At 39.6% G+C, this 17,566-nt stretch overlaps 1 protein-coding gene across 1 annotated transcript in view; it reads right to left on the reverse strand.

The window, feature by feature from the left end:
• Window positions 1–17,566, reverse strand: part of DNAH14 (dynein axonemal heavy chain 14) — a 390,346-nt gene that overhangs the window by 20,755 nt on the left and 352,025 nt on the right. Inside the window, exons 74-79 of the mRNA XM_046678097.1 lie at window positions 17,320–17,530; window positions 15,089–15,191; window positions 10,494–10,724; window positions 4,324–4,521; window positions 3,101–3,300; window positions 4–164 (exon numbers count right to left, since the gene is read on the reverse strand). Of these exons, the coding sequence (XP_046534053.1) occupies window positions 4–164; window positions 3,101–3,300; window positions 4,324–4,521; window positions 10,494–10,724; window positions 15,089–15,191; window positions 17,320–17,530 (1,104 nt within the window). The remainder of the gene's footprint in view (window positions 1–3; window positions 165–3,100; window positions 3,301–4,323; window positions 4,522–10,493; window positions 10,725–15,088; window positions 15,192–17,319; window positions 17,531–17,566) is intronic.

Raw genomic sequence — 17,566 nt, forward strand, 5'->3', positions numbered from 1 at the left:
TACCTGTGAGACCTTTATAAAGTGACTCCCATGTGGGGCTTGACATGATGCACTTCAAGGTGCTTGGAGTTCCAGCACATTTTTCTTTCTCCACAGACAGTGGCAGCCGCTTTAGCATGTCAGATAGAATTTTCATCACCAGTTCGTCATTACTCTGCTCACGACTGCAAAAGAAATCAAGAGAAGAATGAGATACAGATCTGTCTAATCCAGGGGGTCCTCTGTTTAGGGCCATCTGGAGGTAAACACAGCTTCACAGAGTCACAAAACCATGATACAGAGACCGTGGAGACTTATAGAGACCAACAAGTTCATTTCATCTTACAGATGAGAAAACTGACCAACCCACTTTAGACATTTGCAAGGAAACAAGTATTTTTAAAGTTTTCTTCATAAAATATTCATCATCAGAAAGCATCTGCACTAAAGCTGGTGCTCCAGCACTCAAGCTGCAGGAGCTCTTTGTGATCCTTTTAAAGTTGAGGACAGCAGGGCTCAGGGTGGTGACAGGCGCTCCCTAAACAGTCAGTGGACAGTAGGGAGTGGCACACTCCTCTTCTGAGTTCCCTCTCTCTGTTACTCTACATACTGGTGGGGACTGGTTTTTCAATAAACGTTCCAGGTTGCACACAGCCAAATGGATGTCATCCTTCAAAGTAAGTGATAATCTGGAAGCTACAGCTATGGATTTAGTTCAGAGCCAGTTTACAACTCACATGAAGTCATATGTTTCCTTGCTTTGTTGTCACACTTCGTTTTCAGTGGAATTCATCCAAGGTGGCTTCAACTGATTCAAAAGATTGAAGGATTCCAAAAGTCAAACATCTTCAAAGGGCAAAGATTTGCTACCACTGAGGACAGTAGTTGAATGTGATAGATCTCTCAAGTCAAGTCTCACAGACAAGTTTCTAATACGTTTTGAGCAAAGCCAGCATAACTGCAATAATCATAGCCCCCCAAAATGACCAAAGGGACATTAATAAAGATATTTGGTAGGGTTATTAAAAGCATTCCCTTATAATAATCTCATCTCTTACTGGTGTATTTGTTGAATGCTGAAAGTACAGAATTAATCTTTAGAATTGCAGGGCCTGCAAGAAATTCAACCTGATATTCTGGGGACATACTGGAGAATTTCCGATTAAGTACTCTTCTCTCTCTATGTGTACAGCTTTCTTTCTCTGTCACAGATAGGATATATTCATTCTGTCAGTGAAGTGAGAGTTCAGTTCTCTTTATTTTGTGTCAGTGGAATGACTGTAGAAGATATGACTAAATAGTCACCCAAAGCTATAGCGAGAATCCAATCAGATGCCATTTTAACATGAGTTGCATGGTCCAAAGAGACAGGAAGACTATGAGAGAACACAGGATTCCAGTGGGTTCAGAGGTTTTAGAGGTAGATGGAAAAAAATATACATATATCCTAAGAGCCAAAGAAATGTGAAATCCAACCTATGAGTACACAGAACTATTAAATAACATATAATTGGAATCCAGGGATGTGGGCAATGTGACCATTACCTCACAGAGTTATGGATTTATTATTATCTTCATGACAACTATAAACAGGGTTCAAGGCATCCTCTGAGTGTTGCCAACAAGAATCAATTCACTTTTTGGTTAAAATCTCTGTTTTGTTTAGTTTATTTGCTTGTTTTTTTTCAACCTTAAGCAAACTGAGAAGGCAAACTAAAAAATCAAGCAGAGTGATAAAATTGGTAACTGGTAAGCATCTTTCAACTCTGGGAAGATTTAGAATTAGGTATAGAGAGAATTGATAGAACCCAAATCATAGTAAAAATATTTTTGTGTTGAGGAATCTATTTATGTTGGCATTTTAAATATTTGTAATTTTAAGACAAGTGAAGTTCTTAAAACCTTAGAGGTCAGCCTTGTGACTCCAATTTAAAAGAGATAATTGAGAAATTGGTTTAAATTTATGGTTTTAAGTTGAAATCCAGCTAAACTGATATAACACTGGAAATTATAAGAGAATTTAAGATTCATCATATTTATTTGTTTAATTATTAGATTTCTAAGAATTATTGAAAGAATTGAGGTTTGGCAGTCAGATAATTGAAGTATATTACATTTATAATAATATTAATATACTTGAAAGTGTTTAATTAAGTTTTTAAATGGAACCATACACTATTCAAAGACCTTTTAAAGTGATTGTTAAAATTTGTTGGACTTACAAATTGAAAAATTAGATTTCTAAACTGAACTTAAATGCATGAGGAACTTGTATTCTTAGAACAGCCCTGTTAGATAGGAACTATTATTATCTCTGATCTGAAGATGGTGAACCTGAGACAGAAAGACTTAATTGACTCCCCCAAGTTCACAAAGTCAAGTGATGGAGCTGGGATTTGAACCCAGGCATAGCAAGGAAGGCAGAGATGCAGAGAGGCCTGTGTGTCGTCAATTTCCTGAGCAGAGAGGAATGAGCACCCTTGGAGATGTTTAGAAATAGCAGGAACACAGTTTCTAGGCAGGGCGGGGGCGGGGGAGAGTAGGATTATCCTTTTGGCAATCAAGCCATTGAGGGCTTAAGTCATGTAGTTCCGGCCTTAACAAACATGATTTCATTTTATGATCACAGGCTGAGGAGGCCTGAGATTTTGGGTTCCATGTGTTACACCATTTAAACCTCACAATATCCTTGACTTGTCCCTAATCTCATTGATGGACAAGTAGGATAAGGCTATTGAGGCAGTGCGACCTTGGATACAGAGCTAATAAGAGAGATAATCAACACAGACCTCTAAGAGCAGGGCTAGCTCCTCTTGACCACACTGTCCTCTTGCTTATTATGATGGTCATTGTTTCCTGTCCTATAGAAGTAAACATGACATTTCACATCTAAACAAATTTGGTTTAAAAATACTGCTCACCAGGTACAATTCAAGCACTTACTCAACAAAGATTTAATGAGTACCTACTATATGTTTGGTAATTATGTATGTGTGTGTATGCTTGTTTCTGTGTCATTTGGAGAATTTAGTTTAGTATTTTTCTATAAGTTGTATACTATATCTCTTCAAATGAATATTGAATAATTTTCAGCCAGTAACTTTCCCTAGTGAGCTCTTACCTGATCATGAGGTCGGTAGTGGTAATTCTCGGTTGCATGGCAATGAGACTGTCAATGAACTTCTGGCCCTGGACCTCCCTGCAGGCCCTCGTGGCCTCAGGGTGCAATCCTAAGAGCTCAGGAGGGTCTTCGTCAGGTAAGGACTGGATAATGTGTATGTAATCCTTTATGCTGGCAGATTCTGGCACTGGATGACATATCTGAAAATTCAAAAACGGTTAGTTTTTGCCTAGTGAGATATCTACTTTTGGTAGTGCATGAAGACAATATTTCCCCATGAAACTTTATACAGAAGGCTCTTCTTATTCGTAGGTGGCATACTCTAGACAATTCCAACGAAAGCTACATCTGAGACCCTTGTATTATAAAGTGCAGTCGCATGATACCCTCGTATAACTTTCTCGTTGGGAAAAGAGAGAAAGAGAGGAAAAAAACCCACACAACTGCTGGTGTCTAAACCTCCACAAAGGTGGAGGCTTGGATAGAGGCTAGACACTAAGCAGAGAGAGGACGAGAGAAGAGGCAGAGTTTCATCTTCTTGAGTGCTTGGGGCAGGGGTAAAATTCTTGAATCCCAGCTCTCCTTCCTAGCTGTATGTGCTTGCAGGCTGAGAATCTCAGTTTCCTCATCTGTAAAGTGGGAATAACGTCTGTTTCACAAGGTTGTTTTGAGCATTAAATGAGAAAGATAGATAAATTCACTAGCATGGGATAGTCCATCAATAAATGTTAACTTGCTTCTGCTTCCTTGTGCTTTCTATTTTGTACTCTAGTTTCCCAGAGGGCATGAACCATTTTTTTTATCATTCTTTTTACTTACTGTCCAGCATAAGGCTGTATTTAATAGAGTAGACTACAGGTTAGAGTGTGGAGGTAGGACTTGGCAGTTTTGATGGGTGGGAATTTCTCACCATAGGAGATATGAATGGAAGATGAGAAGGAAGACAATGCCATCTGGGTGATGTTTATAAGTTGGGTAGGGGCCTGGTATAATGGAGAGAACAGAGGTCATCTCCAGGTTGTCTGTAGAGGGCCTTGAGAGGATGGATGGATAAATGAAATGGTAACGAACAGAGTAATAGTAACTTACTTTTGTAACACTGAAAGTTAATAAAAGCCATTGAAAGTGAACATTAGAATTTATTTAAATATAGATTTTAAATAATGCAGCAATATTTAGTTAAAAATAATCAAGTAATGGAAGAAAATAAATTCCTTCCTTACCTCATCATTAGAGAAACTGAAGTCCTCTCTCAGCACTTCAGGATTACAAAAGTTGTGGAGAAGGGTGTTTAAACATCGCCTGTCCCAGTGATCAGTCACGTGGCCACCGTAAACCACTTCCCCAATCAGGTAGCGCAATGCCGGCCACGGGATATTGGACTGTGCGTTCAGGACATCTTTCAACATCTTTATGGCAACCTTTGGAAAATCCACTAGTTATCATTTCAGTTTGTGTTTTCCGCTTATGTGGATATTTTAACATAAAATCAACAACTCTCAAACAGCTACATATATTTCCTCTTTAAAAATATATGGAAATAGCAAGAGGAATAAAAATATTAGGATATACATTTTTGTCCATTAATTCTTTTTTTAAAAAGTATTTCTTTTACTTTTTGAGAAAGAGTCTTTTTTCTGGTGAGGACGATTGGCCCTGAGCTAACATCTGTTGCCAATCTTCCTCTTTTTTTCTTTCTCTCCCCAAAGTCCCAGTACATAGTTGTATATGCTAGTTCTAAGTCCTTCTAGTTCTTCTCTGTGGGATGCCACCACAGCATGGCTTGGTGAGCAGTGTGCAGGTCTGCGCCCAGGATCTGAACCGGGGAACCCAGGGCCGCTGAAGCAGAGCACCCGGATTTAACCGCTATGCTACTGGGCTGGCCCCTGTCCATTAATTCTTTTTTGTTGTTGTTGAACAAACATTGAACTACTTAATTATTATTATTATTTTTGAATAGCCAAAAGAACCACATGGTACTGAATTAAGAAGGTACAAAAGGATAAACAAAGGCAAATAAGTTTTCTCATACCCTCCACTCTAGCCATCAGATCCCCTCCCTCAGGCCACCACTGTTAGCAATTTCACGGGTACCCTCACACAGATATTCTATGTAACTATACGCACATAAATTGATTTCATTTGTCCTTTTCTCCTTCTGCATCTTCCTTCTTCTCTTCCTCTCTCCCTCTCTTCCTTTCTATTCTCCTTCTGTCCTTTGACTATTTCTCATGTCCCTCTGCCTCCCTCTCTTCCATCTTTTTTTTTCTGTTTTCCTGTCTTCCTTTCTTCTAAAAATGCTAGATTAGCATACGCACTGTCCTGCAATGGCTCTCATTGTAAAATGAGGATAATACCCCCTTCTTTATAGGGTTGTTGTGAGCCTTAAGTTAATTAATTAATCCATAAAACATTTAAAACCATGCCTGAGAGGAAGTACTCTATAAAAGTTAACTATTTTCATGACTGTTACATCTTCATAAAGTGTTTCTATTTCTACTATTTGGTGCTTTTTGAGGTTAACTTCCATCTTGTCTGATATTAATATTTCCATTTCTGCTTTTTTTTGCTGTTCCTATTTTCTTGGCAGTTGGAAGCTTCCTTCACGAGTTTGTCTTTTTCTTATAACTTGCATATGTCTCAGTGAGAGACTGCAGTCCATTTATATTGCATATGATGCCTGATAATATTGCTTTCGTACGACTTTATGTTATTTCTTTTACTTTGTTGTTTCTCTCCCTCCCTCTTATTTTTGATCAAATTGTCATTTCTTTTTTCTTTTTATTCCTTGTTAATTCAAACATTATAGGGTTCCCATTACAGGTTTCCCTTCCTTTCCTTGAATTCATATTGAAATAACATTTCTTTTTTCAAGTGAAAAGAAGACATCAAATATTTCCTCATCGAAGTGTTCCAGTTTCCGCATTTCCTTCTCTGTCCTCCCTAACTTTGGGACCAGCAATAAGGTGGCAGGTTCAGAAAACCTCTGCTTCCTGACCTTCCTCAAACAAAAACTCAGACGGCTTTTCCTCTCCGCCCCTCACCTACACGTCCCCTCCACTCCAACTCCCAGGTTTTGTTGAAATACGTTAGCATTTTTAGCTTAAGACCATTCTGGGAATTTTTCTTGTAGTGAGACTCTCCCTTTAAATAATCTATATTCAGCAGTTAGACTACTCACCTCAACAGTTTATTATCCTCCATTTAGATTTAACAGTTCACTGCAACGCTTAACAATAAACTGCTCACCGCAGTTTCCATTTCTTTTCATTTCTCTTTCCTTTGGGTCTCTGTTCTGATATATTTATGCATAGTTACAGATATTACTCAAGCATTTTCCACAGATAGACAACATGAATTATACATGATTAAATCCTTGCTGATATGCAAATATCCCTCTTTGACTCTCACGGGGTGAATGACATCTTGGCTGGGAACAAGATCCCTAGACTAGTCTTCTCTCAGCTTCTCTGGATGTTATTCCACTATCTCCCAGCCAGTGATGTAGAAGACAAGTCTAATGTCATTATTTTCTCTTATAACTTGTCCCAGAAGCTTGGATTTCAGGAATTTTCTAGCTTATGTCCAAATTATGTCTTTACAATCACTGAGTTAGTCAGCCTGAATCAGTGAGATTTTCAATTTGCAAACTCAAATCTGTCATCAGTTCAGGGAAAATAAACTAGCTTTCCTCTTTGTTTTTTTCCATCTATTCCAGTTTCTCCTTAGGAATTCATATCATTTTTATTCCAGTTTCTCCTTAGGAATTCATATCATTTGAATATTAGGTTACCCTTCAAATATCTGCTTAATTTTTGCCTCATGATTTCCATCTTTTTGTAATTTTCTTCCTATGCTTGGGTTACTCCTTCTATTTGATTTTTCCAGCCCTTAACTCAAGTTTCAACCACGACCATTCTTTCCTTCAGTTCATCTATCTCATTTTTTTTTAGTTCAAAAATCATGGTGTGTGTTTACAGCTCCATTTTGCTGACTACAGAGCATGGAGCCTATGCACTAGTTAACTCCTCTGGCCACACACGTGGAATGAACCAGGCCAGAGCACAACGATACCTGCCCTTTTTCTTTTGTGATAATGAATAATCTTTGGAGATTATATAAAAAATGGAGCTGTTAAGAGAAAAATTAAAACTCCGAACTTTGGAAATAGGCAAAAGGAGGACCACATATCTTCTTGATGTCATATTGGAACATCATCTGATATGCTCATTCAAGGATTATGGACCCCTCCAGGAACATCTACTTTTGTTTTGACCTACTGTTCCTATTGATTACAGCACTTTAAAACTCTGTCAGAGTGGATGCTAACTTATAGAAAACTGATAGCCCTGTATATGGTTCTTTCTGATGACAATGCAAATGAATTTTGCCATGTAGAAATACAAATGGTTCTGGCTCATATAGAAAATTGCAACTCAAAGGTTACAATGTTATTGCCTGTGGGGCATTTACCAGTTTTGTGTGTAACTTAGCAGTCATATTTCATGACTATTTCTTTCAGTTACTATAAATGCTTCTGCTGTCTTATACTTTTAAAAATCAGTTTTACCATCCTGTTGGTTCTTCCATCAGTGAGCTAAAACAATCTTTGATATGTGCTCACTTAAAAAAATCCAGTGTGTGAATGGTGTATGTGAATGAGCTTTTAGGTCCTGACAGGCTCTTATCATTTGCTGTTCTATTTCTTGTGTTCTTTCCCTCTTTGGCCACTGGATTTCGTTAGATAAGTTATTTTTCTTGGTCTTGTCTCTGGGGCTCAGGTCCAGGTTTGGGGGAGCTTTCAGTGGCGCTCGCCCAGCATCTGGTGGAAGATAATTGATGTTTAGTCCTATGGACTAGCAGATAGCACGGGTCAGATGCCAGGCCCCAGAGGAAACTCTCTCCAGTCGCATGACAAGGAGCTAGCTGGGACTGGGACTCCCCCTAGTGGGAGGAGCTGTGTCCAAACTCAACTTCCCACTGAGTGGGAAGTTTCCATTTCCTTAATGAGAGGGGCTGAGCATAAATCCAATTTCCCACAAAGTTACAAGGGGCTAGCAGTTGGAATTTCTAGACAGCTTCCTGAACACCAGGCACCCAAACTCAGACAGTTCAGCGCCGAGGTGGTCCGTTTCTCTCCCATTGGCAAGGCTGCTCTCACAATTGCCACATAAAAAGGGACGATAAGTGGGGGAACCCCTCCTAGAGAACAGTGCCATGATGTACCCACCGCTTTTGGCTTAAGCAGCCCTCTCTGCAAAAGGCCAAAAGGGCAGCAGCATCCATGGATTCCAGCCTGCACCAGGTGATGCTGCTGGTATTCACCCAAGCTCTGTGCACGACCAGGTACCTTCTAACTCCTGACCTTCCATAATCCCACCATTCGTTTCCCTTGCAGACAGTTTAGTGTACATTTAAATATATAGTATAAACATGTCTGCAGAAATGGGATCATTCGATGCATGCTCTGCCATATCCCAGCTTTATCAATCAATCCTATAATGGTGATTATCTCTTTCTACATCAATAACAATAGGAATTTTTTAAAGGCTTTTGATATATATTACCAAGTTGCCTTCCGGAAAGTTAATAACAATTTGATTCCCACAGCAGTATAAGATAGTGCCTGCTTCTCTGCATTTTTGTTTCTTTGTTTATTTCAGCCACTGTGGTAGTGAACGTCGGCATCTCACTGAGGTTTTAATGAGCATTTCCTTGATTGCTATGGTAGTCGGGGCTTTCCAGAAAAACAGAACCAATAGGATGTATATACATATAGGAAGAGATTTATTATAAGAACTTGGTTCATGCAATTATGGAGGCTGACAAATCCCAAGATCTGTAGTTGGCGGGGGGGGTGGCTCGGGGGAGCTGATGGTGTAGCTCCCATCTGAAGGCCAGCAGGCTCGAGACCCAGGAAGAGCAGATGTTTCAGTTCAGGTCTGAAGGCAGGAAAAAACCAATGTCCCAGCTCCAAGGCAGTCAGGCAGGAGGGTTTCCCTTTTTGTTCTATTCAGTCCTTCAACTGACTGGCTGAGGCCCACACACATTTAGGGAGAACAATCTGCTTTACTCAGTCTACTGATTTAAATATGAATCTCCTGCCACAACTAGAAGGACCTACAACTATAGTATACAACTATGTACTGGGGGGATTTGGGGAGAAAGAAAAAAAATATGAATCTCATCCAGAAACACCCCCTTAGACACATTCAGAATAATGTTTGCCCATATGTCCGAGGACCTTGTGGCCCAGCAAGTTGAAACAGAAAATTAACCATCACAATTACTGATGAAGTTGAACAAATTTTCATACTCTTATTGCCTTTTTGTATGTATATTGTGAACTGCCAATCCATGTCCTTTGCCTATTGGGGTGTTTTTTTCTTTCCCTTATTAATTTATAAGAAATCTTCATATAATGAGCATATTAACTGTTTGTCTAATATAGGGTGCAGACATTTCCCCCCAATATATGGTTTGCCTTTTGACTAAGCTTTGGGTAAGGTTTGGACAGAAGTGTGCTTGAGCTCGTGGTCCTTGACAGGGATCCCGAGTGCAGTGCTTTAGGTGACCATCTGGTTAGGTGCAGAAGCAGATTCTCTGACAGTCGAGCTGGCAGTGAGTGTGACAGCCTCCTGTGAAAACTGAAGAGACCGATGAAGCCATGGAAGACAGGGAGGGACCCATCTCGGGTGGGTCTAGGCGACAGACACCCGGAGGCAGAGCCAAGATTTTCCTCAGAAAGGTTTTTGGTATCTGCTCTAAGGGTGACCAAGGCAGTGTCCTGTGCTGGAAGCACAAGTGCAAGGAGGCTAACCAGGGAAAGATTTAAGGAAGAGCTCCTACACAGCTACTGTGCGATAACGAAAACACACTGCAATGGTAAGCACAAACAGAAGGTTCTGTATAGAGAATGGTAAAGAAAGACTATTAAGCTAAACTCCACCCGCCCCCACCTTGGGTCTCTTGCTTTAAATGAACAAGTGAAAACAACAAACACTTTGCAGTGGCTCATGGGTGTCAGGCACTGTCCTCGGGCTTTACCTCCAACGGCCTGGCTTTTATAGAGCCCTTCCAAGCAAGTGCCGGCATTTGCCCTCCCTGCCCCTACCCTGCTTTTTTTGGCCAAGGAAACTAAGACCCAGAGAGGTTAATGAGTTTACCCAGCAGATTAAAAACTTGTACAGCTATCAGTGGTGGAGCCGTAATTTGGAAAAACTGGCTTCAGAGTCCATGCTTTGAAACGTCAGCTGTTACTGCCTAGTTACAGAGTTCATTTTCTTACCACCGTGAAAAACACTTCGTATTTGTGTAGAAACATAGTAGGCTCTCGGTTTGTACCTAATTGTTATTTATCTATTGCTATTGTTTATTTTAAGACTTCACTTACCTCCAAGTCTGAAGAACTAAATTTATAAGCAATATTCCAGCCCCCGAATATTCCGCAGTTGTTTCTTTCGTTGATCAGAGTATTGAAAAAACATAAGCTGAATAGAAGTTTTTTCCACCATGGTCCACAGTCAGGTGTTTCAAATATTTCTTCCGTTACCTCTCCAATCCCACCATATCCAAATGTCTGGAGTAAGTTACTCTTCAATCCCTGGGGATTTTCCATGGAAATCTTTAAAACAGATTTGAGTCAGAACAGCATGTGAGAACAGATGCAGGACTAGGACTGGGGCTCTTCCTTGCAGAGCGTGGGGAAGAGAACCAGCTCAGAATGTAGCTGTTTTCAAGATTTGGCGGCAATCGAAACTCTTGTGTGATTCTTTTCCCTTTTGCAAGCTTCTGTAGCAGGACTGTACCCGATTTCCTGTTGCTCCAGTTCACTGCTCATCGAGAGCACTCCTGCTTGCTCTAGTGCAGCGTGCTGGGAGCACAGCGTTTTAGAAAGTTGACCGTGAAGGGTGACCGTGGTCCAGGTGCTGCGGGGCAGCTGAGTGGCTAACAGACTCAGGGCTGCATGGCCTCAGCCGCAGATGCGGGGCGGGAGGGCGGGGGGGGAGGGGGGGGGGGCCAAACCATAGAAACAGAGAACAAATGGAACCAAGAAAACTATCAGGCATCTTTGATATTAGAAAGGAGAACAATTAATTTGGTGTTTTACTAAATTGTTTTGCTTGCATTAAAAATCCCTTTGGTTGACTTCTTAACCAGGATAATTGAAGTGAGGAGGGACAGGAGGTGAAGTGGGGACAGAATCTATTAGAGAGTTTTTTATGCTGAGGAAGATTTGCCCTGAGCTAACATCCATGCCAATTTTCCTCTATTTTTTAGGATGTGGGCTGCCAGCACAGCATGGCCACCAGCAGAGGAGTGCAGGTCCGTGCCACTGACACGGAGCAGGCTGAACTTAACCACTAACCCGCTGGGGCTGGGCTTGGAGGGCTTTTTTGAGAGTGTGGCTTTTAAGTCTGAAACTGTGAAGGATCTGAAACGTTCTCTGATTAGCACAGTTTACACATACATACGTACATGTGCATATGTATGTATATGTTCGTGTATATCATACATAAGAATTGTGTGGATATGTATATATGATATGCGTAGATATGCACATATGATACGTGTGTGTGTGTATGTGAACATGAGATTTCTGGATCAAAGATCAGACTATTTATCCAGAGCAGTTTATGGTGGTTCTCCATGCTCTGATTCCCCAAAGGGCAACATAGTGGGAGCCAGACATATCCTGTGTGTGTATAGTGGGGTGTGTACCATAGGAGGGGACTCAGATGGTGAAACATGGAGCTTATATAGAATGGCTGGCCTAAGCCCTGTGGCCAAGTGGTTAAGTTCTTGCGCTCCACTTCGGTGGCCCAGGGTTTCACAGGTTCGGATCCTGGGCGCGGACATGGCACCGCTCATCAAGCCATGCTGAGGTGGCATCCCACATGCCACAACTAGAAGGACCCACAACTAAAAATAGACAACTATGTACCGGGGGGCTTTGGGGAGAAAAAGGAAAAAATAAAATCTTTAAAAAAGAAAAAAGAATGGCTAGCCTAGTAGCCCCGCCAGAATGTAAACAAATCCTCTCTGGGGAGAGAGAAGGAGGTCTCCACAGGTTTTTCCACTCCTGGAGTGTAAGCAAATGGCTCTGAGTTTTACTGCCCTCAGGATGAAAGCAAGTGGCTCCAGGGGATTGAAGAGAAGCTTCCCTGGGTCTCTCGCTCTTAGAATGTGAGCCAGTGGCTCTGAGAAGTGCTCGAGAGGAGATATCCTCTATCTTGCAAGGTGTGTTTACCTTTCAAATGTCCTGTAATGCAGGTTCCCCACAATCTGTGCTCAGAGACCCCTGGCTGTGCAGAAATGAGAAAACATCACAGAGCATTGTTCCTGACTGTTACGACTGACTTTTCTGAGAACTCCTGCTCATGTCTCTAGAAGCAGACATGTGTCTGCCCCCGGAAGGAACTCTCTCTGAAGGGGACGAGAGACAGAAAGGGAGACAGAGCGTGAGGGAGAGAGATAGGGAGAGAGAAAATGTGTGTGTATAATCAGTATTGCCTTGGGAAGAAAGTTGCTAACATCTAGAATGAAACTTTATTTTTTTAATTTCAAAAGCAAGTTCATGCCATGTTCGTGGTTTTCCTTTCCCTTCTCTTTCTGTCCATTTTTTTTTTTTAATGTGGGATGATAATGTTTGGGTCATATTTGTAAGGAAGTGATTTACTCACTCTGGCAATTGATTCTGTTAAAAATCTGAACCGATTTTTTTTGCGGGGGAGTGGTTTGCCTTTTATTCAAAAAATGTTTTCTAATATACTCCAAAGCAAAGAGAGTCATAATTAACTCCATGTACCCACCACTCACCTTCAACAATGGTCAATATTTTGACAATATTGCAAAATCCTGTTTTTAATATTAACTTGTGCTTAGTTGAGCATAAAAAATGCTGTAGCCAACCTATGAGAGCTCTGTGATACCCTTGAGTGCATTATTTTGTCTATTTCCCTGTCATCTTTCAAGTCTGTGCAAATGTCCCCTCCTTGATGAAGACTCTCCTGCCTGTCTCCCTCTGTCATCCTACTGACCACATGGTATCGTGTAAAGGAAACTCTTGTTTACCGTTCTCATTCCTCCACTAGTCTGTGAGCTCCTTGAAGTAAGAACTTGGACATATACTGTTAAAATATCTTTCTTATTATATAATTAATACATACTTCTTGTAAGAATTTTAGAAAAACAAAAATAAAAAATATGAAACAAAAATATTAACAAATATATTATAAAATATTTTTGAAATCTTTAAAAATAAATAATAACATGTCACCTAGACATAACTACACATAATATTTGGTTATATTTCATTCTATATAATGTTTTTCTTCTTTTTGTTTTCTTTTATAAAATTTATCACATTATTCGTTCTGCTTTGCATTCTGCTTTTTACTGTAGTCATTTCATGTTCTCAAATCATTAAATATTCCTTTAGAATTTGATTTATAGTAGCAGCATCCTATTTCATTATATAAATATACCATAATTTCTTTGGCTTTTTCCTAGAAGTGGGTCACTTAATTAAATTGTATGAAACTTTAAAAGAATCTCTCTATATTGCAAAATTACCTTCCTTTCTGCATTAATATCTTTCTAATATTACTTTATCAGCAATATGTGAGAGTAGTTATTTCACTGTACCCTTAACATCACTAATTATAACATAATATTTAATCTTCACCAATTTGATGGACTATCAAAGATATCTCATTGTTTTGATTTGCATTTTTCTGATATCTAGAGGCTGAATTTTTATTTTTTCATATGTTTATTGACCTTTTGTGTCCTTAGCCCATTTTTCTTATGGGGTGTTAGTGCTTTTCTTAATTATTTGTAGCTGCTCTTATTTACATATTAAGAAAATTATCATCTCTATCTGTGTAGATAATGATATATGAAAAATCTCATAAAGTTTTATGTATGTACTAATTAGAACGACGTTAAAAAATGCTTACACTGATGGAGACTTAGAGCAATGGACCTACTTAAGATGAAATGTTCCTTGAAGCTCTGTCTCTGTCCCTCCCTGTCACCCTTCACTCCCCTGCCCCCAGCACCTCCCCCTCCCAAGTCCCCACTCCTGCCAAAGATAAAAGGCTGTTTGAGATCATAATCTGCTCCAGGAGGTAAATGGAGTATTTTGAGCCTCAGGCTAAGAGCTGTGGATTTCTCCAATCCACGTTCTGTTTTCTCCAGGAGCAGGATTGTTGGGAAGTGATTCAGAACTGTCAGCTTGGTAAATCTGCACAGGAGACTGGGAAGAGCTGGGGAGCTGTGTGACAGGGAGAAGTTTGTTCCCAGGAGTCAATCGGGTTTATTCTCAAACTGGATTGGGACTCCATCCAATCAGGAACGTGCCCCATCCACCTGATTTGCTCTGTCGTCACCCTGATTCTGTGGAAGTTGGATGGGCATGTGCTTTCACGTCTGGGCACGGCATTCTGCCTGTGCCAGTGGTTAGTTTTCTTTGCTATTAGGACTCCATCTTTTGGTCAGCTGGACACTTGTTTAACAGGATTGACCAAGTCTTAGTATTTGTTCAGACCCAATGGTGAAGATGAGAAGTCACAGGTAATCCTTAATTAGGACATTTTAGTCAATAGCTTCCACCTGCTTTCTGCCAGACCGTTTCCAGAGAATTAATAATGAACTGTGAAATGGGTAGGGGGAGCAGAGACAGAAAAAGCTACAGAAGCAAAGGGCAAGGAAAGGACACAAATTCTACATTCTGTTTTATAACAGTTGGGAGCCTAAGCATCCTTGTTTGAGAAAACAAACATCTAAACTGTGAACCATTTGAAAGCAGTGATCTTGTCTACTCCTTTAGCATCCTTCCTGGTCCACAGGATAGGGCTGAGCACAGAGCAGAAATTTAACATACTAAAATTAGCAATCTCCAATTAATTCAGAGCTATGAATGCAAGATGATTTACATTCAGTGTTCCTCAGTCAATATTAAAATCTGTTATTCTTTGTTCTTACCTTGAAACTCTTTTGAACAATAGGAACTGGGAAAGAACTGTCTGATTTTGAGCTTAACCAGAGCCTAAACTCAGGGTCTATTTTCACATCTGGACTACTAAATCTGAAAAATACAAAATTTATAAGTATTTTAATGTGAAAAGTTTAAACCAAACCAACATGTTCTAAGAATCATAGTATTTCAATGTTTAAAGTGACCTTAGAAATCATTTTAATAATCAAAAGTCTTATTAGACTACTGTAAGAACTTTCATGTTGCCCAAGAATTTGCACAAGACCCATTAATTCCCATTTAAAAAAAGTAGTTTTCCCTCCCTTAAGTATAAAAGTGATATATACTCATTGTAAAAAATCTGGAAGCAAATTATAAATTAAGAATAAAACGAAGAGTTCCACTGGTCAAATCTGGGACAGTTGAACATCAAAATAAATGATGATAGAACATATTATAATCCATTCACTAAAATAGGAATCTATGAGTCCATAGTGATATAAATAAACAAATGGATAAATAAATAGAGAAGGAAAAGCTCTTCCTTATAGTAGAACATCATTTAATTAATTTAGAAGGAATTATGATAGGGTGACAGTCAAGCTTTAAAGGCTTGATTTGATAAAGAAGTATGAATTTCTCTTAATCATACACTGATTATATAGAATGTATTTTATATATCATTAATTACTCTTACTGAGATTTTGAAATTCTGTTCTGAAGAACATTTCTCTAATTTCCTTTTTAAAATGATACATTGTTATCTACCATTCTACTGTTTCTATCTTAATACACTTTCTTTTTTTTTGGTGAGGAAGATTTGCCCTGAGCTAACATCTGTGCCAATCTTCTATTTTGCAGGTGGGACACCACCAAAGCACGGCTTGATGAGAGGTGTGTAGGTCCATGCCTGGGATCCGAATCCATGAATCCTGGGTCACTGAAGTGGAATGTGCGAACTTAACCACTACACCACCCAGCCAGCCCCCTTAATACACTTTTTGAAGGCTGATACAATGTCTGTCTAGTCCAGGCTGTGTCCTTGTCTCTAGAATGATTTTTGGCAAATAATAGGTGCCCTATAAATATTTTTTAGGTGAATCATGAATGAAAGACCTGGTAGATAATATTGTGTCATCTTCAAAAGTTTACATCTATTGAAAGCATATAACTTAGTAATTTTCTTTTTCTGACTCTCTTAAGTGATGAATGTGAAAAAGAGAAATTAGCAAATAGGTTTTAAACTGCTAGAAGAAAAACAGTCTGAGAACAGAATAACTGATATTAGCGAAGTTTTCAGTAATTTAATCAGGCAGTTGCATTTTGGTGTTCTAGTCTCCTTGCAGATGCTCACAACATAAAAGCAGGAAGAAGAGAGACCCTCATCTAAGCACACTTTATAGTATAATATCGGCCATACACAGTAAAACAGACAGAAATGCAAGGCTGGAGAAAAAATTATAGTGCAATTGGTTAAAACATTGCGAATTCTTCACTCAAAGTTATAGCAACTTCCAAATACCTCCAATGAAAACAAGAAGGTTAAACCTCTGGAAACTTCTGCCTGAGTGAGCAAGCATTTTGGGAGATACAGCCGAGAAAAGTGGGTTGAGCTAGAGAAAGTTCAATCATCACTGAAAGTCTGGGTGTGAGGTATTATATTCAGCTGTTTGGAATCATAGAGAATACAGTCACATGTCACATAATGACGTTTCTGTCAACGATGGACCGCATATACGACCACGGCCCCATAAGATTAGTACTATATAGCCTAGGTGTGTGGTAGGCTCTACCTCCTAGGTTTGTGTAAGTGCACTCTATGATGATCACATGACAAGGAAATTGCCGAACAGTGCATTTCTCAGAACATATCCCCGTTGTTAAGGGATGTGTGACTGTGTTAAAAACTAGGTCATAGACCTATCCATCTGTATGTGTGTGTAGTCTGCATGTGTATCTACTGAGAGTGAGAGTTTGAGGAGGAGAGAGAAAGTGGTAAACAAGATGGAAAGTAAAAACTTAAGAGGCCTTTTTGTCTAATAAGAACTCATACATTCTTTTCATAGTCTTCAAGTTCTTAGAGAAAAGAGAATCCAAATAAGATAGCTTAAGTTTCCTCTAAAAGGCCTGACACATTATTTTATCATTATTTAAGTACAGTATACATTGCTATTTCCAGTTCTACTTCATTGTTTGGATAATTAATCTGACCCCTTACAAATAAGTGTAAAATTCTTACGATTCTACAATAGTGCAGAGCCTTGGCATAAACGATGCTGCCAGATGGCAGTTCTGGAGGAAGACCCATCGTTCTGTTTTGGTTAGGGCCTTAACAATGAGGTCCTCTGCTTTAGCCGCCTGGCCATGACCCAAAGAAATCATGGCCACATGACGTGTTGTTCCTTTTAGCTCCTGTGCAAATTTCAGGAGGGTATTTGTGAGGTCAATCCCTGTATGGCAATGTGGAGAGAGACATACAATTGTAA

Source organism: Equus quagga, chromosome 12 (genome assembly GCF_021613505.1).
Source record: "Equus quagga isolate Etosha38 chromosome 12, UCLA_HA_Equagga_1.0, whole genome shotgun sequence".
Lineage (NCBI taxonomy): Eukaryota > Metazoa > Chordata > Mammalia > Perissodactyla > Equidae > Equus > Equus quagga.